The sequence below is a fragment of the Somniosus microcephalus genome, chromosome 22 (genome assembly GCF_052327205.1).
Source record: "Somniosus microcephalus isolate GS21.2 chromosome 22, FLI_Smic_1.0, whole genome shotgun sequence".
NCBI classification, from domain to species: domain Eukaryota; kingdom Metazoa; phylum Chordata; class Chondrichthyes; order Squaliformes; family Somniosidae; genus Somniosus; species Somniosus microcephalus.
In genome coordinates, this window is record NC_141008.1 from 40,826,862 (window position 1) to 40,848,952 (window position 22,091).

General features: G+C 46.0%; 1 protein-coding gene across 1 annotated transcript in view; it reads left to right on the plus strand.

Annotated features, from left to right (window-relative positions):
• LOC147102197 (acrosin-like) overlaps positions 1 to 22,091 on the plus strand; it is a 39,029-nt gene continuing 16,938 nt past the window's right edge. Inside the window, exons 1-2 of the mRNA XM_085964489.1 lie at positions 1 to 218; positions 12,310 to 12,508. Of these exons, the coding sequence (XP_085820615.1) occupies positions 119 to 218; positions 12,310 to 12,508 (299 nt within the window). The 5' untranslated portion in view covers positions 1 to 118. The remainder of the gene's footprint in view (positions 219 to 12,309; positions 12,509 to 22,091) is intronic.

Here is a 22,091-nt window from a genome sequence, read left to right on the forward strand (position 1 = left end):
TGATTTCTGATGAAAGACATTGTGAAGTGAACAGTCATTGTGATTTTTCGTCATAATATGGCTGAGTGACGATCGCTGCAGTTTAGCTGAAGTGTTGCAGTCAAACAAAATCTGGATAATGAGCAGGGATTTCCGCCCGGGTTTCAGCGATGGTTTCTTGTTCTGTGCAGTCTTTTTATCGAGTTTCATTATTTTAGCAAATGGAGAAGCTGGAATAGGTAAGTCTGCTGCCTCGCTGCCGTTTTCATAATGACTAAAATTCTTTTTTCCCCAGTTAAAATAAACCCCAGACAAAATGAGGGATTTTTGACGTTTCTGTACATTAATGTATTGGTCCAAGCATATTAACGCCAGGTTTGAAATTTAGTCATTTAAACTGTTAAACATAACCTTGGAAATGTGAGTCTTCATGATTAAACGGCAGATATGAAATAACATTCTACAGATAATGATTATTTCCTTATCTCTCCCAATGTTGCAAATGTTAGTATAACATCTGCTGAGATGTCAAAGGTTATGACAAGTGTAGAATTGTGGCCCTGCTCTATAATGGGCAGGAATTACAGAATTCTCAAACTTCTGAGACACTTAGAAAAATGGGACCCTGTGGTGGTTAGGCAATTATTTAATGGCGGGATTCAGCACATAGGATTACATAGGATATATACGGCCATTCGGCCCAACCAATCCAAGGCGGCCTTTATGCTCCACTTGAGTCTCCTCCCGCCTTTCTTCTATCAGCATAACCCTCTATTCCCTTCTCCCTCATATGCTTATCTAGCCTCCCCATAATAGCATCTATACAATTTGCCTCAACCACTCCCTGTGGTAGCGAGTTCCACATTCTCACCACCCTCTGGGTAAAGAAGTTTCTTCTGAATTCCCTATTGGATTTCTTGGTGACTATCTTATATTGATGGCCTCTAGTTATGCTCTTCCCCACAAGTGGAAACACTCTGGGGGAAAAATTGGGTTGATTTGCACCTCTTGTGCTAACGGGGCGCAAATCCCCTAGCTCCCGGGTGTGGCGTCGTGTTAGCACCTCCCGTGAAATTCAGCGGGAGGTTAGTGGCGGCAGAAGCCGAAAGCGCCCTGAGGCGCTGCGCTACCGGCAGTGACGTCATCACCGTACACAGCGCCCCGCTTGCACCCCAGCCGCAAACTTCCCTTGCGCCGTCTGTTGCATGTAGCACCACGATCTTCAGTAGCAGCGCTCCAAGAAGGAGGTGGAGTGCTTCCAGTAGCGCGCGACCTCCTGCTTGGGGCACTACTACTGAATTTCCGGTGGAGGGGTGCTAACTTTTTTGGGGAGCTAAAATTAGCGCCCTGGTGACGTTAGCGCACCGAAAGGGGCACCACCCAATTTTTCCCCCTCTCCCATTATCTACTCTTTGAGTAAAGAAGTTTCTTCTGAATTCCCTATTGGATTTCTTGGTGACTATCTTATATTGATGGCCTCTAGTTATGCTCTTCCCCACAAGTGGAAACATTCTCTTTGTATCCACTCTATCAAAACCTTTCATAATTTTAAAGATCTCTACTAGGTCACCCCTCAGCCTTCTCTTTTCAAGAAAAAAGAGACCCAGCCTGTTCAACCTTTCCTGATATGTATACCCTCGCATTTCCGGTATCATCCTTGTACATCTTCTCTGCACCCTCTCCAGTGCCTCTATATCCTTTTTATAATATGGCGACCAGAATTGTATGCAGTACTCCAAGTGTGGTCTAACCAAGGTTTGATACAAGTTTAGCATAACTTCCCTACTTTTCAATTCTATCCCTCTAGAAATTAACCCTAGTGCTTGGTTTGCTTTTATTATGGCCTTGTAACCTGTGTCGCTACTTTTAGTGATTTGTGTTTTTGTACTCAGTGATCCCTTTGTTCCTCTACCCCACCTAGACTCGCACCCTCCAAGTAATAAGTTACCTCCCTATTCTTCCTACCAAAATGTAATACCTCACATTTATCTGCATTGAAATTCATTTGCCAATTATATGCCCATTCTGCAAGTTTATTAATGTCCTCCTGTAATTTGTTGCAGTCCTCCTCAGTATTGACTATCTCCCCCAATTTGGTGTCATTCACAAATTTAGAAATTGTGTTTTTGATTCCAAAGTCTAAATCGTTAAAATAAATTGTGAACAACAGTGGTCCCAGCACTGATCCTTGTGGAACACCACTACCCACCTTCTGCCACTGTGAATAGCTACCCTTTACCCCTATTCTCTGCTTTCTGTCTTGAAGCCAGCTAGCTATCCATTCTGCTACTTGTCCCCTGACTCCGCATTCTCTGACCTTGTTCATCAGTCTATTATGTGGTACCTTATCGAAGGCCTTTTGAAAATCTAGATAAATTACATCTACTACATTACCTTTGTCTACTCTCTCTGTTACCTCTTCAAAAAATTCAATGAGGTTGGTCAAGCAAGACTTTCCCTTTTGAAATCCATGTTGACTATTCATTATTATATTTTTGGCTTCTAGATGTTCTTCTGTTTCTCCTTTAGTAGAAATTCCATCATTTTTCCTACCACCGATGTTAAGCTAACTGGTCTATAGTTCCCTGGACATGTTCTATCTCCCTTCTTAAATATCGGTATTACGTTAGCTATCTGCCAGTCCTCTGGCACTACACCTTTTTTAACGAATTATTAAATATGTGTAGTAATGCCTCTGCTATCTCTTCCCTAGATTCTTTTAAAATGCGTGGATGTAATCCGCCCAGACCAGGGGTTTTCTCCTCTTTGAGTTTGATTCGTTTATTTAATATATCTCCTCTTTTTATTTTAAATGCATTTATTTCATTACTAATCTCATGATCCAATGTCATGTCCACCTTTTCTATCTCCCTAATACTGAAGTAAAGTAATTATTTAATATTTCTGCCATCTCTCTGTCGCTGCCTGTGGTATTATCCTATCCATCCCTTCGTGGCCCTATTCCCATCTAGACCTTTTTTATTTATGTGCCTGTAAAATATTTTACTATTTTGTTTTATGTTCCTTGATAATTTAATTTCATAGTTCCTCTTTGCTTTCCTAATTGCTTTTATTATTTCTCTCCTAATATCTTCGTATTCTCCCTTATCATGCTCTCCCCTGCTGTACTTAATGTATGCCTCTTTCCTTACCCTCAGTTTTTTCCTTATGGCTTTATTCACCCATGGTGTCCCTTTAGTGTTTAGTTTTTTTTTAGCGGAATATATTTTTCCTGGACTCTGTTGAACACCGTTTTAAATGTTTCCTATTGCTGTTCTACGTCATTGTTTGCCAATATTGTTGTCCATTTTATTTTCCAAAGTTCTACACAAAACTTTGGTTTACCCGGAGGTTATATGTCCGGAATACTCGATCTAACGGCAAAAATCAGGAGCCGTTTTCTATAAGTTTTTTTTAGCTCTCGTTGCTTTTTTTTCCCCAGTCAGACACTGCAAGGTCTGTAGCTATAGCAACAGCTTCAGCTAGAGATGCTTGCAGCTGCAGCCGACTGTTTTGAAGCTGCAACAGGGTTTGTTGATTCACACGGAGCTTTTCAGTTCCGTATGTTTCAACATTAACGCTGGTATGTCCGGCACTTTTGATGGTACGGCACCAGCTCGGTCCCATCAGTGCCGGATATCAGAAAGTTTCCTGTATTCTCAGCCCCTCAAAACCAGTTTTTCTCCAATCTATTACCCTGGTCTTTGTCATACTTATGTCCTTCTCAATTATTATCTTAAAGCGTATTACATTATGGTCACTATTGCCTAGATGTTCCCCTACTTTTACCTCTTTTATCTGCTCTGGTTCATTCCCCATCACTAGATCCAATAGCGAATCCTCCCTTGTTGGGCTTTTAACATATTGGGTTAGAAAGGAGTTCTGCACACATTGTAGGAACTCCACTCCCTTATCCCCTTTACCTACCTCTTCTGTCCAATTAATATCGGGGTAGTTGAAATCCCCTGTGATTAGTATTCTACGTTTTTTACTCATTTCCTTAATTTGTTTGCAACCTGAACCTTAAGAGTATAGGATAGCATTGAGGGGCTCTCCCTGGCATTGGATATATATGGTTTTAATTTTATAGCATTTTATAACTCATTGCTGGGGCTGCTTTTGTGCTGGAAGTGGCTGTCAGGACTCACACTTAAATGTCAGTGTGTACATGACCCACATTGAAGAGTTAAGATTATGATGTAATCTCTACGAGATTATTCGTTTCTTTAGCCCAAATGAGAGTATTTGGAGGATTTCTGTTTGGACAAATGAGTAAACTGCTTCTCTGGGTTATCTATTTCAACTGCCTCTTGTCCAGCAATGTTGTACCATCTGAGCAGAAAACCCCAATATGGTGTTTATTCACAGAAAGGACCCGCTAAATATAGACGAACATCTCTAGTCTCGACTGTATCAAGGCCTTGGAAATTAGGCGATCTTACTTGTACTTGGTAGCAGCAATATATATTTGTGTAATATGTCTTGATTTCTGCCATTACTCTTCCATCTTCAATTTGATACGTCAGAATTTTGCAAACTGTGTGAAAATTTGGTTTTACACAAAAATTTGAAGACTGCTTATTAATTACAGCAAGTTGGTATCTCTGCAATACCTTTCTTTAAATAAAATAAGATAATCAATACTTGATTGTGTGGGAAATAACAACAGAAAATGCTGGAAAAACTCAGCAGGCCAGGCAACATCCGTGGAGAGAAATTAGAGTCGACGTTTCGGGTGAACCCTTTGTCAAGACTAAAAAAGCACAGGAAATGAAATAGATTAAGAGGCCAGGTTGGGAGAGAACAAAAGAGAAGTGAAGAGACATTAAGAGGTATTCAAAATGAGATGAGATGGTGATAGGACCAGTGGAGACAAAAGACGGCGGTGATTTTGCCAGCCCTGGGGTGGCGGGTAAGGAGGCGGGACTGCCGGGAAAATGGCAGAATCTGGGGGCGGGTGCCCATCCAGCCCCCAACCCGCCTCTGTGCCATCTTCCCAGGAGGCGGGTACCTGACCCGCGCTGGGAGCTGCCTCCCCAAGGCGGAAAGGGGATTAGTGCCAATTAACTGTCTGTTCGCAGGTAGTGAACAGGCAGTTGTTTTGAGAATCCCTATTTTCAGCCCTGAAGTGTGGGCTTCCCGACAGCTCCGAACCTCGCCAGGGTCAGCGAGGCGGGCCGTCAGTCTGCGGGGGTTGGAGGGGCCGAGATGTCTGGTGTGCAGGTGAGTGATGGGTGCAAGTGTAGAGAGGTGAGTGTAAAGTGTTTTAATAAGTTTTACTTACCTTTACTTCTTCCTGCAGGCTTCAACCCTTCAGGTCTCGGGAGTCGCTCATCTCACCAGCTCAGAAAGGAGAATGGCCGCTGAACTGTCAAAAGCTGCAGCCTTCTGCTTTCTGCTCAGGAGAGATCAAGTGAGCCTGAGTGGAAGGACTCAACTTAGAGGACAGATTGTCAGTGTTTGACAGATTTACAGAGCTGTCAAATGCTGACATTTCATCTGTCAAAAGCTCTTGACAGATGAAACATCACTTGCTGACGTCACCAGTAACCGGCTTTCCCTTAATTGGCCTGCTAAGCCCGCTGGGCAGGCTTAACAAGGTCCATCAAGGGAAAATAGCGTGGGTTGGCCACAAGTCGATGGAGGCAGGACTAAAACCCAACAAGTGGGAGTCCCACCTCCACAAGCTCCCCATTGAGAAAATCCAGCCCACAGTCTCTATCTATTATGAGGAGAGTCAAGATAAGGTAGCAATACAAAACAGGACATAGGAATGTATAGGATCGGAAGAGACCATTGCCATCTAATTGACTAAATCCTAAATTCAAAAAATACCATAGACTACTCTATCTCCCATATCTCTCAATCACTTTCTCTGTAAAACATCTATCCAGTCCCCGCTTGAATTTATTGACACTATCAACTATAAAGGATGTTCTGGCAGATGATGTCTGCCAAAACACTAATTCATTCATGCCAAGTGTTGGCATTTCAGTGTTTCTTGAGTTGTGTCCACTTGTCAGTGTTTGGTGACAGACATGATTGTGGGATTTAAACATTCCCATGCTGGCTCACTGCTACTGCAGGGTTGCCCAGAATGCTCTACAAATCTCTTCTGTGGCTGCAGGGAACCACGTGATCCGGTCACGTGGCAGCAGGTAATTTAATTAGTACTTCAGACTAAAAACACACGATCGCCACAGCTTGATGCTAATGTTTCCTGATTAACTTTTCTTTCAACACTGGTTAAGCCGCTTGAAGGATTTTATAATAATTTGATTGAGAAGTTATAGACCATTAGTTTTTGGATACAAATGACAATTATAAAAAAATTGTTCTTAGCATGCGGGTGATGCTGGCAAGTGCGTTTATTGCCCATCCCTACTTGTAAGCGACTGTTTGCACAACTGAGTAGCTTGCTCGGCCACTTCTGAGAGCATTAGCAGGTAACGTCACAATTTAACTTAACGTTGTATAGCACCTTCAACATTTACTCCCTCCACCACCGGCGCACTGTGGCTGCAGTGTGTACCATCTACAAGATGCACTGCAGCAACTCGCCAAAGCTTCTTCAACAGCACCTTCCAAACCCGCAACCTCTACCACTTAGAAGGACAAGGGCAGCAGACCCATGGGAACATCACCACCTACAAGTTCCCCTCCAAGCCACACACCATCCAGACTTGGACCTGTATCGCAGTTCCTTCACTGTCGCTGGGCCAAAATCCTGGAACTCCCTTCCTAACAGCATTGTGGGTGTACCTACACCATATGGACTGCAGCGGTTCAAGAAGGCGGCTCACCACCATCTTCTCAAGGGCAATTAGGGATGGGCACTAAATGCAGGCCTAGCCAGCGATGCCCACATCCCATCAATGAATTTTTAAAAAAGATTGTGGCAAAAATTGCAGAGGTTTTTCCTCATTCCGTGAGAAATTGGGGTTTCTGTGGATATGTATCAGTACCTTCTGTTGCTAAATCCAATTTTAGTAATGGAGTGTAATGGAGGTGTGTTCCTCCACTCGGTCTTGTAATGTGGACTGGAATCAAGTGTAGGCCAAACGAAGGTGGCAGGTTCCCTTCCCTGAAGGGCATTAGTGAACTGGTTGGGTTTCTATGACAATCCAGCAGCTTTCATGCTCATTTTGTATTCTGGTGATAGCTCACAAATGACCAGATTTATTGAATTCAATTTCACAACTTGAACTCATCTCGGGGTTACTGATCCAGTACCATAAGCCCTACACTACATGGACATGGATCAATCTAACACATGTATCAATCATCCATGTTCTATGTGGACACTTAGGGCTAGAAATTCGGCTGGTTAGTGCCTCCCGTTAACGCCTCCGGGAGGACGATAATGGGGCGCTAACCACTTACCGCCCAGGCACGGCGAGAATATCGCCTCCCGCTAAATTCGGCAGGAGATTTGCGGTGGTGGTATGGCGTTGCGCCACGATCACCTTCGCCCGGAGATCATGACGTCATTGCCGTATGCATCGCCCCAGTAGTGCCCCGGACCCGAACTTTGGTTTCGCCCCTTGCAGCATCGCTGGGCGAAAACACCGGCAGCTGCAGGAGGCGTTCATCGGGAGGCCGGGCGCTTCGGGGGCGATAATTAAAGGCGAGGTGGCCGAGGTAGGAATAAAAATACAGAAATGCTTGTTCTCTGTTTTTTTTTGCTTTTTTTCCCGGCGCTCGATCAGCCCGGCACTCTGCTGCAGTGCATCGGGCTGAATCACGGCTGCCGTCGGGGACTAGGTAAGTTGCTTTCTCTTGCAGAGCCTGCAGCGATGGCCCTTCCCTTTAAGGGAGGGAAGGAGCCTTCCAATGTGGCAGCGCTGCATGGCCCAGTGTCCAACGCTGCTCACCTACTACCCCGCCTGCTGCCTGTCGCGCTCCAGGAATGAAGTGGACGCTTGATTTAGCGCTCCACTTCCTTCCTGGAGCGTAAATCGGAATATTTTTTAAAGTTGAAAGACATTAGCGCCTGGTGCTAATTTTTTCAACTTTTAAAAGTTAGTGCCCCAAACGGGGCTATAATAGAAACATAGAAACATAGAAGATAGGAGCAGGAGTAGACCATTCGGCCCTTCGAGCCTGCTCCGCCATTCAACGAGATCATGGCTGATCATCCAAACCCTAGCACCCGGTCCCTACACCGACAGCCATCCCACCCAAGCCCTATCCCCGTAACCCCACGTATTTAATCCCCCCTAACACTAAGGGTTAATTTTTATCATGGCCAATCAACCTAACCCGCACATCTTTGGACTGTGGGAGGAAACCGGAGCACCCGGAGGAAACCCACGCAAACACGGGGAGAATGTGCAAACTCCACACAGACAGTCACCCGAGGCTGTGTGGGAATTTCTCCCCTTCAGCATTTAAGATCCAACATCCACTTACCTGCACTGATGGATAAAAATTAACAATGAGTAAAATTTCTCATAGTAACGTCAAATGAAAATGACACGTTAAGTTATAAAATAATTCTTATTGATGCTTGAGGCTGGGCTGGGGGAGGGGAGGCAGCAATTCGTGATCTTACCATAGTTTTGTGGGATTAAAATTTCCACCCGCAGCAGAGTTGGATCCCAGTGCAAAGCTGCAGCGTGAGGTAAAAGCTGAGAACAGCGGCATGGGGCAAATCTGGGTATCAGTGCCAGTGGGGGGAGTATAGGGAGAATAGTGCCAGCACTCCCCGGAGGAGAGGTCAGAAGAAGAGTGCCTCTGTGACCTGGGCGATCGATGGGAGAAACACGTCCCCACAACACTGTGACAGTTGTTAACTGCAGCTTAATTGTAGACTTAGCAACAGAGGGAACCAATACAGACCCACAATAGCCCCAACTTCTCCTTGAGAAACAAAGAAAAATCACTGCACTTTTTGCAATCCTCTGCCATACAAGTGATGGATTGTTAGGTATATCTGTGGCTTAAATTGACAAGTGAATGATCCATTGCACTTTCAATGTGGTAGACCGATATTCAAAGCTGTTTTTGAGTTATCATTTTTTGGCGTGAACTTTTGCTAGTTTTCTAACTTGCTGTAGGCAAACAGCAGATAAAAAGTGAAATATAACTGTTCCCTCAGTGAAATATAAATGTTCTATCATTAAACAAATATTTTGTCTTCACCAGTAGAAAACACAAAAAAATACCAGAAATAGTGGGAAACCTGGGGGGGGGGAAATTCGGCTGATTTGCGTCTCCCATTAGCACCCTAAGCGGGCACTAATGGGGCGCAAAGCAACTAGTGCCTGGGCGCAGCGCCGCTAATGCCTCCCGCGAAATTCAGCAGGAGGTTAGTGGCGGCGGTAACCGTTAGCGCCCCGTGACGCTGCGCCTCTGGCGATGATGTCATCGCCGTGCGCAGCGCCCCGCTCACGCCCCGGCCATGATCTTCGGTAACGCCCCCTGACTTACCGCTGGACGCCATGTCCGACATGGTCAAGTGGGCCTACCTGCGGCCGGGGTGTTGCAAATTAAAGGGGAGATGCCGGGCGACCATTTTTGTTGCTGGCCGCCTGCCAGAACCTGCCCCCGTTGCTGTCCCAGGCCTCCTGTGAAGCCCCCCCCCCGCAGGGTGCCAGCTACACTCTGTGAGTCCGGCACTTCTCTTGAGTGCCGGGCTCTTTTGCCGGCACTCCGATCCCTGGTCGCCCAGCTGGGCCCTGGGTCGCACTGCGCTAGGCCCCTCCGCTTTAAGAAGGGGAGGAAGGCCTGCAGTACCGCGGCACGCCGCTCCACAATATTCACTCGCAGCACCCCAAGAGGGAGGGGGAGTGCTTCCAGTAGCACCCCACTTCCCTCTTGGGGCGCTACCAGTGAATTTTGGGCGTGGGGGCGCTAACTTTTTTGGGCCCGGCGAAGTTAGCGCCCCGAAGGGGGCGTGACCCAATTTTGCCCCCAAGTGTCTAATGAGATTGAGGAACTTAAAGTCATTAATATTAGCAAAGAGAAAGTACTGGAGAAATTAATGGGACTAAAATCCAACAAATCCCCATGTACTGATGGCCTACATCCTAGGGTTCTAAAAGAGGTGGCTGCAGAGATAGTGGATACATTGGTTGTGATCTTCCAAAATTCCCTAGATCCTGGAATGGTCCCAGTGGATTGGAAGGTAGCAAATGTAACACTGCTATTCAAGAAAGGAAGGAGAGAAAAAACAGGGAACTACAGGCCAGTTAGCCTGACATCAATAGTAGGGAAAATGCTGGAATCCATTAAGGAAGTGATAACAGGGCACTTAGACAATCATAATATGATTAAGCAGAGTCAACATGCTTTTATGAAAGGGAAATCACGTTTAACAAATTTATTAGAGTTTTTTGAGGATGTAACTAAGGGGAACCAGTGAATGCAGTGTATTTGGATTTTCAAAAGGCATTCGGTAAGGTGCCACATGAAAGGTTGCTACGCAAGATAAGGGCTCATGGGTTTGGGGGTAATATATTATCTTGGATAGAGGATTGCTTAATGGACAGAAAACAGAGAATAGGGATAAACGGGCCATTTTCAGATTTGGAGGTTGTAACTAGTGGGGTGCCGCAAGGATCAGTGCTTGGGCCTCAGCTATTTACAATCTATATTAATGACCTAAATGAAGGGACCGAGTGTACTGTATCCAGGTTTGCTGACGATACAAAGCTAGGTGGGACAGTAAGCTGTGAGGAGGACACAAAGCTTAGAAATTCGGTGGGGCGCCAAGCTCGCCTGGGCGCCGGAAGTCCCGCCCCAGAAGGAGCCGATTGCGCCAGCGCGATATTCAGTTTCAGCGCCCCAAACGGAAGCGGGGCGCTGCTCGAGGCGCCCCGCGTCCCTCTTGGGGCGCTGAAACTGAATATCGCAGCGCAACGTGCCGCAGCGCCACACAGCCGGCACTGCCCGGGGGTGGGGGGGGGGGGCTCAGGAGGCCGGGGATGGCGGCATGAGGAGGTGCTGGCAGGCGGCCAGCAAAAATAATGGCCGCCCCGCACCTCCCCTTTAATTAGCGCCACTACCGCCGCAGGTCGGCCCCCCTGAACCGATCGCAGATTGCGACCGGCGTTACAGCGGGGGGCGCGAACCAATATCGCGATCGGGGCGGTAGCGGGGCGCTGCGCACACCGATGACGTCATTGGTGGCGGCGCAGCGCTGCAGGCTAATGCCGCCATTAGCGCCCCGCTAAATTTCGCGGGGGGCGTGGCCAGTGGCGCTAAAGCCACTAAGTGCCCTCTTTGGGCGCTAACTGGTGGCGCAGCCCACCGAATTTCTAGGCCAAAGAGTCTACAAGGGGACATAGACAAGTTAAGTGAGTGGGCAAGAAGGTATCAGATGGAGTATAATGAAGGGAAATGTGAGGTTAGAAAGAATAGGAAAACATGGTGAAAAACTATTAAATGTTGGTGTACAGAGGGATTTGGGTGTCCTTGTACATGAATCACAGAAAGTTAACATGCAGGTACAGCAAGGAATTAGGAAGGCAAATGGTAGGTTAGCCTTTATTGCAAAGGGTTTGGAGTGCAAAAGTAAGAAAGTCTGCTACAATTGCACAGGGCTTTGGCGAGACCACACCTGGAGTACTGTGCACAGTTTTGGTCTCCTTATCTAAGGAAGGATATACTTGCCTTAGAGGCGGTGCAACAAAGGTTCACTAGATTGATCCCTGAGATGAGAGGGTTGCCCTGTGAGGAGAGATTGAGTAGATTGGGTCTATATTCTCTGGAGTTTAGAAGAATGAGAGTTAATCTCATTGAAACATATAAGATTCTTAGAGGGCTTGACAGGGTAGATGCTGAGAGGCTGTTTCCCCTGGCTGGAGAGTTTAGAACTAGGGGGCATAGTCTCAGGATAAGGGGTCGGCCATTTAAGAGTGAGATGAGGAGAAATTTCTTGGACTCTAAGGGAATTGGGGATTGGGTGGGAAAGTGGTGTTGAGGTCGAAGAGCAGCCATGATCTTATTGATTGGTGGAGCAAGCTCGAGCAAGCATACGAGCAAGCTGTATGGCATAATCCTGCTCCTATTTCTTATGTTCTTATGGTTCCCCCAGCTCCACAATATATTTTATAAAGTAAAGGAAAATGTAGTAGACTTATTTATTTTGCTGATTTTAGCTATCATCATAGTGCCAAAATCTTAAAGCAGCGAACAGTTCATGCTGATCTTGTTAGTATATAATTGGCTATAGCAAGAACTGAAAATCCCCTCCAATGGTTTGACCTTCTGGGAGCTGCACTGGCTCCAGACCACCAAGGGTGTCTGTGTGAAGGAACCTTATGAGTTCTGCTGGTAAAGCGGAGAGATATTAAGCTTTGTAAATTTAAATCTCTTTTTTTTCAGAATGTGGGACAAGATCTGTTTCGGTAAGAACAAGTCAATCACGAATAGTAGGAGGTCGGGCTGCAGTGGAAGGTGCATGGCCTTGGCAAGTTAGCCTTCAAGTGACAACTATACACGCACATGTGTGTGCAGCATCAGTTATCAGTCAATGGTGGCTCTTATCAGCAGCACACTGCTTTCCTAATGACAATGGATACAAGTATGTTTCCCAGATAAGATTATTATTTTAATATTCTGTAGGAGATTGTTGAGCAGCCTTAGTTTGCTTATTTCTTTCTTCCTGATTCAAAGTTACCATTGCACCACATAACAAATTATAATAAATAATTAAGAATTCAATTCAATTCACAACATCAAATTAGATTTCTCAGTGGAAGTACATGAGTTTCTTGCACTTAATGTTAGAGGTGAGGGTGGAAGGGGTGGGGAGAGGGTAAGAAGTTTCAGGAGGTGGTTTATTGCGGAGAAGAGGAGTCGTGGTTTATCCTTGCTTTCCAGGATGATCTTGGAGCAGTATCAGAATTTGTCTGTTGGGTGGAAGGCACAGAAACAAGGCTAGTTGTTCACTCAGGTCTGTGACTTTTGGACTTTAGGGAACACCTTCTTTCCTGTCCAAGGTCCTTGAACATGGCAGCTGTCTTTCGTTCTGCCAGCGCAATCTACACTTCATCTAGAGCCATCCTTTGTTTCTTAACCTGTCTCCTTTTGCCTTGACTATCTCTTAATGTCTCTTAACCTCTCCCGCCTTTCATCCTATCACAAACCTTCCCTTTTGTTCATTCATCCCCTCCCCCCTTTCCCAGCCTCTTCACTTGCTTAAACATCTGTTCCATTTCCTGCTTTTTTCCAGTTCTGTCGAAAGGTCATCGACCTCAAACGTTAACTCTGTTTCTCTCTTCACAGATGCTGCCTGACCTGCTGAGTTTCTCCTGCATTTTCTGTTTTTATTCCTTGAATATGTTATCACTTCCCAGCTGTGTGCACACCTCTCCCATGACTTCCTTTTTGAATCCCTTGCGTTCACTTTCTGCTCTGCTCATAACACCAAGACCACCCTAGTCTAAGTGACCAATAGCAGCCTCTGTAACTGCAACCGTAGAATATTGTCCATCTCAACCTCTCTGTGGCATTCAACATGACCTTCCTCCTCCACTACTTCTCCTTCACGGTCCAGCTGCACGGACTGTCCTTGTGTGGTTCCACTCCTACTTGTCCCAGTAGAGCCACGCATATACAAGCTTCTCCTCCTGTGACTTTGGAGATCCCAAAAGATCCATCCTTAGCTCTCTTCTCTCCCCCATCTACATACTACCCCTCAGTGACACCAACCATAGGCAAGGGATCAGTTCTATACTTACGTTGAAGACACAGAATTCTACCTCTGTACCACTTCCTTTGACCCCAGACTGCCTGCCTGACACTTAGTAGAGGATAAGCCAGAATTTCCTTCAATTGAACTGTAGTGTATGTATCCGTCTACCTTTAAGAAAACCATTGTATGTAACCGTTCACCTTTAAGAGAACTATTTTAGGTGTGGCACTACTTTGTTGGCTTCTGTATACTGTAATACCGACGGTGACCACACCGGTATATACGTGCTGTGTCAGGATTTATTTGGCAGATTCGCCCTGACCTTCGAATAGTAAAGTCCTGTTTTAAGTTACTCTGGTAGTCTGTGTATTAATTAACTAAACAACCCACAGACTTTACAGTGGCGACGAGTCCGATCGTACCCTGCGGCAACAATACTTCCGAAGCAGTTAACGAGCGTCGAGAAGAGGCAACCGCCCTCGTCATTCTGCTGGGAGAAAACTCGAGTCTGCAGAGCTGGAAAGGAGGAAGAATTCAGAGACAAAGACTTCCATCAGCAACAGGCACTGACTGTCCCTTCTGCCACGGTAAGGAGTGAGCCGATCAGCACGAGAAGCAAGCCGGCCACGGTGACTGTGAGTAAGGGAAAAGTAAAAAGAATAACCGGAGGATAAGGGCGGTGCACTCAACCACGGTCGAGGGGGAAAGGAGCCGGACAGAAGTTGGGCCCAGAGGTGCTGAGACTGGGGCAGCGTGGAGCAAGGAAGCCGCGGTACAGACAGGCTGGGGACGCAATGGCGTCGTGAGACAGCTAGACCGCGACCGGCGAAAAAGGCCGGGCAGCGACCGAAGCCACGAAGCGCTGCGACCGGGAGCGTAGGCGCAGGAAGATATAAAAACTCAGCCGCAGCCGGGGAGGGAAGCACCGGACTGCGAGAGGGCTGGGAGGCGCGATTGGGAGCCGAGCGAGCGGGAGAGGCAGAGCCGACCAAGGGAGACTGAGCGAGAGCCAGTCCAGCGGCTGAAACTGTTCGCCGTCAACGGGGTGTACCCAGCGCCGGTAGAGCCGAGCGAGCGGGAGAGAGACAGAGCCCGAGCAAGGGGAACTGAGCGAGAGCCAGCCCAGCGGCTGAAACTGTTCGCCGTCAACGGGGTACCCAGCGCCGGTTGCCCTGCCGAGAAAAGGGAAAGCACTGAAGCCGACGCGCAGGCTGTGAACCTGAAAGCCAGCGGCCGTCGCCCATGGGGAAAGTGTACCCCTCCCGCCAGGGGAAGAAACGCGGGAAGCCGCCATTAGGCGGAGAAGAAGACAGAAGCGGGGAACCGCCATTGAAGTGGGCGGGGAGAGAAGATAAGCGCGGGAAACCGCCATTTTCGCGGGAACCGCCATCTTGAAGAAAAAAAAAGAAAATTTAAAGAAATAATCCGTGGTGTTATCAGGAAGAGAGGAAGATGCCTAAGCGTGGTAACATCAACGATTTTAATTCCGAGGTAGAAGACTGGGCCACGTATGTGGAACGCATTGAGATCTATTGTGAGGCCAATAAAATAGAAGAAGATGACAAAGCTATAACCTTGCTAAACTCGATGGGCGCGAAGACATACGGGCTCTTGAAGCATCTACTAGCACCAGCTAAACCGGCGGATCAGACTTTCGATGATATTGTGACTGTTCTGAAGGATCACTTGAACCCCACACCGTTGATGTTGGCGGAACGATTCAAATTCTATGCGAGAACGCAACGGAAAGACGAAAGCAACGCAGAATACTTGGTCGAACTGCGTAGACTAGCGAAACACTGCCAGTTTGGAGGGAATCTGACAGAGGCATTGCGAGACAAGTTCGTGTGCGGGTTGTCAAAGGAAGGAACGCAAAAGCGACTACTCGAAGAGAACGACCTTACACTTGACAGGGCTGTCCTTATTGCAGCATCGCACGAAGCCGCAGCGAAGGGAACTGCGGAAATGCAGCTAAAGGCAGCGGCACTCAGTGTGGATCAAATTACCTCGAGCACAACAAAATGCTATCGTTGTGGGAAGACAACACACGACCAGAACCAATGCTGGTTTAAGAACCAGGAATGTAGGAAATGTGGCAAACTGGGTCACATAGCTAAGGTATGCCGGTCAGGGAAGAAGACCAACAACCAAAGGAAGCCATCACAGGAAAAGTACAACAAGGTACACAAGGTGGCTGAGAAGAGTTCAGACGAACAGAATTCGGACTCAGACCCAAACGGCCAGGAGCTGGGCAGTCTGAGAATTCACAATGTGAGTAAGGAAGCTGACCTACAAACTATCTGGGTCATGCTAAAAATAGCTGGAGTCCAAGTGAAAATGGAGTTGGACACTGGGTCAGCTCTATCAGTCATAAATCGAAGGGATTACCACCGGCTATTCTCACATATACCCTTAAGAGATACCAAGTTCGTATTGCAGACATACACGGGGCATAAAGTATACCCCATGGGGAAGATAAGAGTCAAGGTGAGAGATGGGGGTAAAGAACACCCAAGAATGAACTTATACGTACTACCTGAGGGAGGACCACCACTTCTGGGACGGGAGTGGATCAAGAAAATAGACATGGAATGGCACTATCTAAAAGCCATAACGAGTGAGGACTCGGTGCAGACAATCAGCTCAGATTCTGAAACGGATGACGATAAGACCAACCCAAATATGAAAGACAAGGCTAAAATGGACTTGCCGACTAAGGTTGGAAGAACGAAGGCATGCATAAAGGCTTATGCTCCAGAGAAGAACAAAGTTTCAGAACAGAACTCCACCGAACAACGACAACATAGTTTGACAGAGAATTCTGAGTCTGTTCAGTTTACGGACATATCCATGACTGACGAACACCGAGCTCGGACTCAACTTTATTTCAAATTACGACAGCAAGTAGAACAAGTGAGTTACCATCTCGAACAAGAGATGAAAACAATGAAAAAGTTCTATGACACCGAATGGGAGAATCTGGAAAGACAACAGAAGCAGCTAGCTCAAGCAGAGAGCGACCATAGAGCCATTGTGACCAATTACCGATCACATCTCCCTTATGCTGTTCAGGAGTTAGAATATTTGCAGGAAGGAGCAAATGAAGAGGAATCTTCAGGAAGCCAGGATTTTATTCCCGTTCTTCTCTACGACTCCTTACAAGCAGAGTTTGAGAAGTTGAAGGAACAGTATGAACAGGCCCAGGCTACAATCCTGGAGGGGATTAACTCGGCAACCTCCGAAAAGCTAGTTTCAGTAGAAGCATATGAGCAACTAAAGGTTGAACACGAGCAAGAAATCCAAAGGCTGCAGGAAATTCTTGATGAGCTCAAGGCCAAGACAGACTCATCGGTAGAAGTTCCATCCATAGATGAGAAATTAGAGGTGAAAGACATGGCAGAACATGAAAGACAAGATGTCCAAGAACTCATAAAAATATTGAAGGAAACCCAAGACAAATATGAGGCGGCAATGACCGAGGTTCAACAACTTGAAGAACAGATTCAACTGGGAATCCTTTCAGTGGAAGAAAAGGAAACTGTAAGAAACACAGAGACTGTAAGAATGGCCCCTGAACATGAGCTAGAGAGCATCAAGGCGCAACTTCTCCGAGCGCTGAAAGCCAAAGTACAAGAGGAAAAGAAGGTGAAAGCATTGGAGGAAAAGGTGGATGAAATGGAGAAGACTCTGATCCACAGTGTTCCCGTGGAAGAGTTAACAGTCAGCCAACTCCTTCATATGCTGAGGGACAAGACTCTGCAATGGGAACAATCTGAACACGAGTTTCAATCTTCAAAGGGAAGGAGTTCGGAGCTCTCAAAAGTTATGGAAATAGCTGAGGTTGCAACACAGATTTTACTGGGATGCCAAAAGTACGCTGAATCACATCTATGTGAACAACAGAATGTTGAAACAGCTGCTCCAGTAGAAGGATTGAATAGCCCGATCAATCAATCCCCGATGGAAGGGGAAGTGTTGAAATCACAAATGAGGTCATTAGTGAAGGATTTGCAGGAAACCCAGGAAGAGCGGGATGAATATGAACGCATGAAGAAGTCTCTTCAGGAAAGATGTCTAGGGAGGGAACAACAGTCGGCTAACGTCCAGTTGGGTAAGGAAGAAGTAGCAGGCCCTCTCGCTAGATTAGTTCAGGACGACACCGAATATTACCATGGCCTGTTGAGTGACACGGAATATTACGAGGACTTGGTCTGCCCAGCTTGTGATGAAAACTCCCAAAGTGCAGAAATCAGGATGAAGCACTTAAAGTCTAAGGAACATAGGGAGATGGTGGTGCTACAGCTGGCAGCTGATAAGGGAGCCCCGAGAGTCTCCAAGAAGCAGAAAAGAAAAAGACGAAGCAGAAGGTGATAACCATCTAAATCATTATCACTTCTACCAGATCATGTACGTGGGCCCTACGAAGGGAGCCAAATCAGTTGGCAAGTAGGAAAAATTACCAAGGCAGTCCAGCTGTTTGTAAAAGTCAGCACTGCTGGTTCAGCAGGACGGAAGTTCAAGCTGTTAAGTCAAGGGAAAGACTATTGGATGAGTCACGCTAGCAATGTGAACCGGCTACACCGCAGAGATGTTGTTCGGACCGAGTCAAGACCAGAGACTGAATCTGTGAACTGTTCCCGCAGAGACTGAATCTGTAAACTGTTTCCTGCATAGATTATACCTGTGAATTGTTTTACATGAAGTTGAATATATGTTATGTTTAATGGGGGACTAAGTATGTTGTAAGCTAAAAAGGGAGGATTGTAGTGTATGTATCCATCTACCTTTAAGAAAACCATTGTATGTAACCGTTCACCTTTAAGAGAACTATTTTAGGTGTGGCACTACTTTGTTGGCTTCTGTATACTGTAATACCGACGGTGACCACACCGGTATATAAGTGCTGTGTCAGGATTTATTTGGCAGATTCGCCCTGACCTTCGAATAGTAAAGTCCTGTTTTAAGTTACTCTGGTAGTCTGTGTATTAATTAACTAAACAACCCACAGACTTTACATGAACAACAGCAAAACCAAACCCATTACACCCTAAAAACTCTGCTCCCTTGACACTGATTCCATCCCCTTCCCTGGCTGCTCACCAAAGCTGAACTAGGCTAATAAAAAACCTTATTATCCATTTCAACCTTGACCGTAATATCACACCTCATGACCTAGTCATCACCAAAACACTTATTTCCATTTTTGCAATGTTAGCTGCCTCCACTCTACTCCTCATCTCACCCACATTGCCAAAACCTTTATCTATAATTTGTCACATCTAGAGTCAATTTATCCAATTTTCTGCTTCCCAATCTTCAACCTCAAGAATCTCCAACTTTTCAATACACCTCCGCTCATATTCTGTCTCACGGTAAGTTCTGTTTGACCATCACCACCTCAGTGTAGGACCTACACTGACTTCATGTCCTCCAATGCATCAAATTTAAAATTCTCATTCTCATCTACAAATCCCTTGCATGGCCTTCCTAGCCCTAGCTCTTCAACCATAACCAGCTTTATGCTCATCCCCTGTCCTGGAGGCTTCTGACTGATCTTTTGTTCACTGCACCATCTTCCACTCTACCATGCTGGCACAGCCCTACTCTCTGAACTCCCTCCTTAAATCCCTTAGCCTCTCTACTTTTATCTCTGCCTTTAAAAGGCTCCTGAAAACCTATCTCTACAACCAAGCATTGGCCACCTCTCTTAATCCCCTGACAAAGGTTTATGATCAATTTTTCTCATATACTGTGATGAAGCTTAGGTAATGTTTTAATGTTAAAAGCACTACAGGAAACTCTCGTTTAAACGGCACCTAATTATCTGGAATTCTCTAATAACCGGCAAAATTCAGGAGTAGGTTTTGAGACTTCCGTATACTGTATAATTGCGGCTGTGTAACCGGGGATCTCGTACCTTTTGCCGTGTAACCATGGCTCCTGCACCTCTGGTTGTGTAACCGGGTCCCCTGTACCTGTGTTACGGGGCTGCAGCACTTCTGGCTGTGTTACGGGGCTCCAGCACTTCTGGCTGTGTTACGGGGCTCCAGCACTTCTGGCTGTGTAATTGGGGCTCCAGCACTTTTGGCTGTGTTACGGGGCTCCAGCACTTCTGGCTGTGTGATTGGGGCTCCAGCACTTCTGGCTGTGTTACGGGGCTCCAGCACTTCTGGCTGTGAAATGGGGCTCTCGTACCTTGGGCCATTGTCACTCCATGTCCCTTCTTCCTTATCCGGAATTTTTAATCAACCGGCATCATCCCGATCCCGTCGGTGCCGGATACCAAAGAGTTTCCTGTATATAAATATCAACTGACATTTCTGTGATCTTTCTCAGATACACATAAAGAAAAGAAATGCAACTCCTCTAATTATTTATAATAAATTACACAATATATGAAAAATGTAAATAATGGCTATTTCTCAGTACAAGGTTATGTGCGGTATTTGCCAAATAAACAATCCCTTGAATATACCTGCATTTTTCTCATAATTAATAAATGAATAAATTAATTTACAAATTGTGGTTGCCTTGCATTGTTCTAGGAAAATTGCTTGTAAAGTACAAGGGGGAGATTTTTATTTCAGATCCGAACGGGCTCACAATGCCCACCCAAGGTAAGTCAGGAGACCCTAACCATTATCATTTTTGGGTTCATTTAAATTATACCCACGGGTGCCAAATGGACGCTCAGCTGCAGCTCATCAGTTTGGTGCCCTGAAAATTGACCGGCTTCTGTATGGCCTTTTGCGGGGGGCGGGTGGAGGGAGCAGGGCAGGGGGAAGCGCAGAGCGGATCCTGGGGGAGAGGGAGAACAAGAACAGGCCAGCAGCGGGCCTGAATGTTCCTCCTGGCCCCACTAAAATCTTTAAAAAAAAAAAAGAACTTCCCTTTTTGGAGCGACATCTAACGATCCCTTTAAGGACCGCTGTTTAGACCTCTCAGCTCCTGAAAAAAGTGAGACTAACATGTCAATTTCTCCACAAAAATTAAAATCAGGGTCCTACAACTGGCATAGAACCCTTACTTACATAAAGTGCTGGACGCCCATTCAAAGGCTTGCGGGAAAATAGAATCAGGCAGGCAAATGGGTGTCCAAGTTCCCCACCATAGGACCATAGAAACAGGAGTAGGCCATTCAGCCCCTCGAGCCTGTTCTGTCATTCAATGAGATCATGGCTGATCTGTGACCTAACTCCATATACCCGCCTTTGCCCCATATCCCTTAATACCTTTGGTTAACAAAACTCTATCAATCTTAGATTTAAAATTAGCCATTGACCTAGCATCATTTGCCGTTTGCGGAAGAGCATTCGAAATTTCTATCACCCTTTGTGTGTAGAAGTGTTTCATAACTTCACTCTTGAAATAAAAACAGAAAATGCTGGAGATACTCAGCAGGTCAGGTAGCATCTGTGAAGAGAGAAACAGAGTTAACGTTTCAGGTCGATGACCTTTCGTACGTGAGCAGTTCTGGGCACCACACCTTGGGAAGTATATACAGGAAACTTTGTGCTATCCGGAGGTGAGCTATCTGGCAATCTGGAGCCACCGGCAAAAATCAGCAGCCGTTTTTTATTCTTTTTGTTTGATTTTTTTGCTTTGTTTGAACAGTCAAGCTGTGCAAGGTCTGTAGCTATAGCAACAGCTTCAGCTACAGAGCTTTAGGGCCACACCCGAGTGTTTAGAAGCTGTTGCTAAGCAACAGTGTTTGTTGTCAAATACGGAGATAAGAATCTCCGTATCTCTCAACATTAACTCTGGAGAGTACGGAAGTTTTGAGGCAACGGCAGCAGCTCGGTCCCGTGGGTGCCGGATAGCACAAAGTTTCCTGTATTGGCCTTAGATGGAGAGCAGTGCAGATTCACCAGAATGATATCTGGACTCCAAGGGTTAAATTACGAGTTTACGCAAGTTAGAGTTGTATTCCCTGGAATTTAGAAAGTTAAGGGGTAATTTGATCGAAGATCTCAAGATATTAAGGGGAAATGATAGGTTAGATAGAGAGAAACTATTTCTGCTGGTTGGGGAGTACTTGAGAAGTTTTACTCTTGTTTTTTTGTATCCACGGTCACCATGGAGTTCTCCCAGGGCACATTTACTAAAGGGTGGGAGCAGGGCAAAGTCCTAACCATAACTGTAATGATCAATAACATGTCATTCTAGAGTGGTACACTAGATGGAGCCGTAGAGCTGTATAGAGCTGTATGTTTGGTTGTATGTGTTTAAGACTACACTACCCACGATGCACTAGGCTACCTACAAGGCAGTAGTCAAGATGGCTGCCTGCACACAGAAGTATACATGCTGAATCTCTACAGATGCTGTACCTAGAGAACGTGTACTGAATAAATGACTAGCTAGAAGCTAGCTGTTCATTATGAACATAACATGGTACCAGGATTGGTGAAGATCTGCTCAAAATTGTGAAACGCGACATGGAGAATTTGAAGCCACCGGAGTTTTTGAA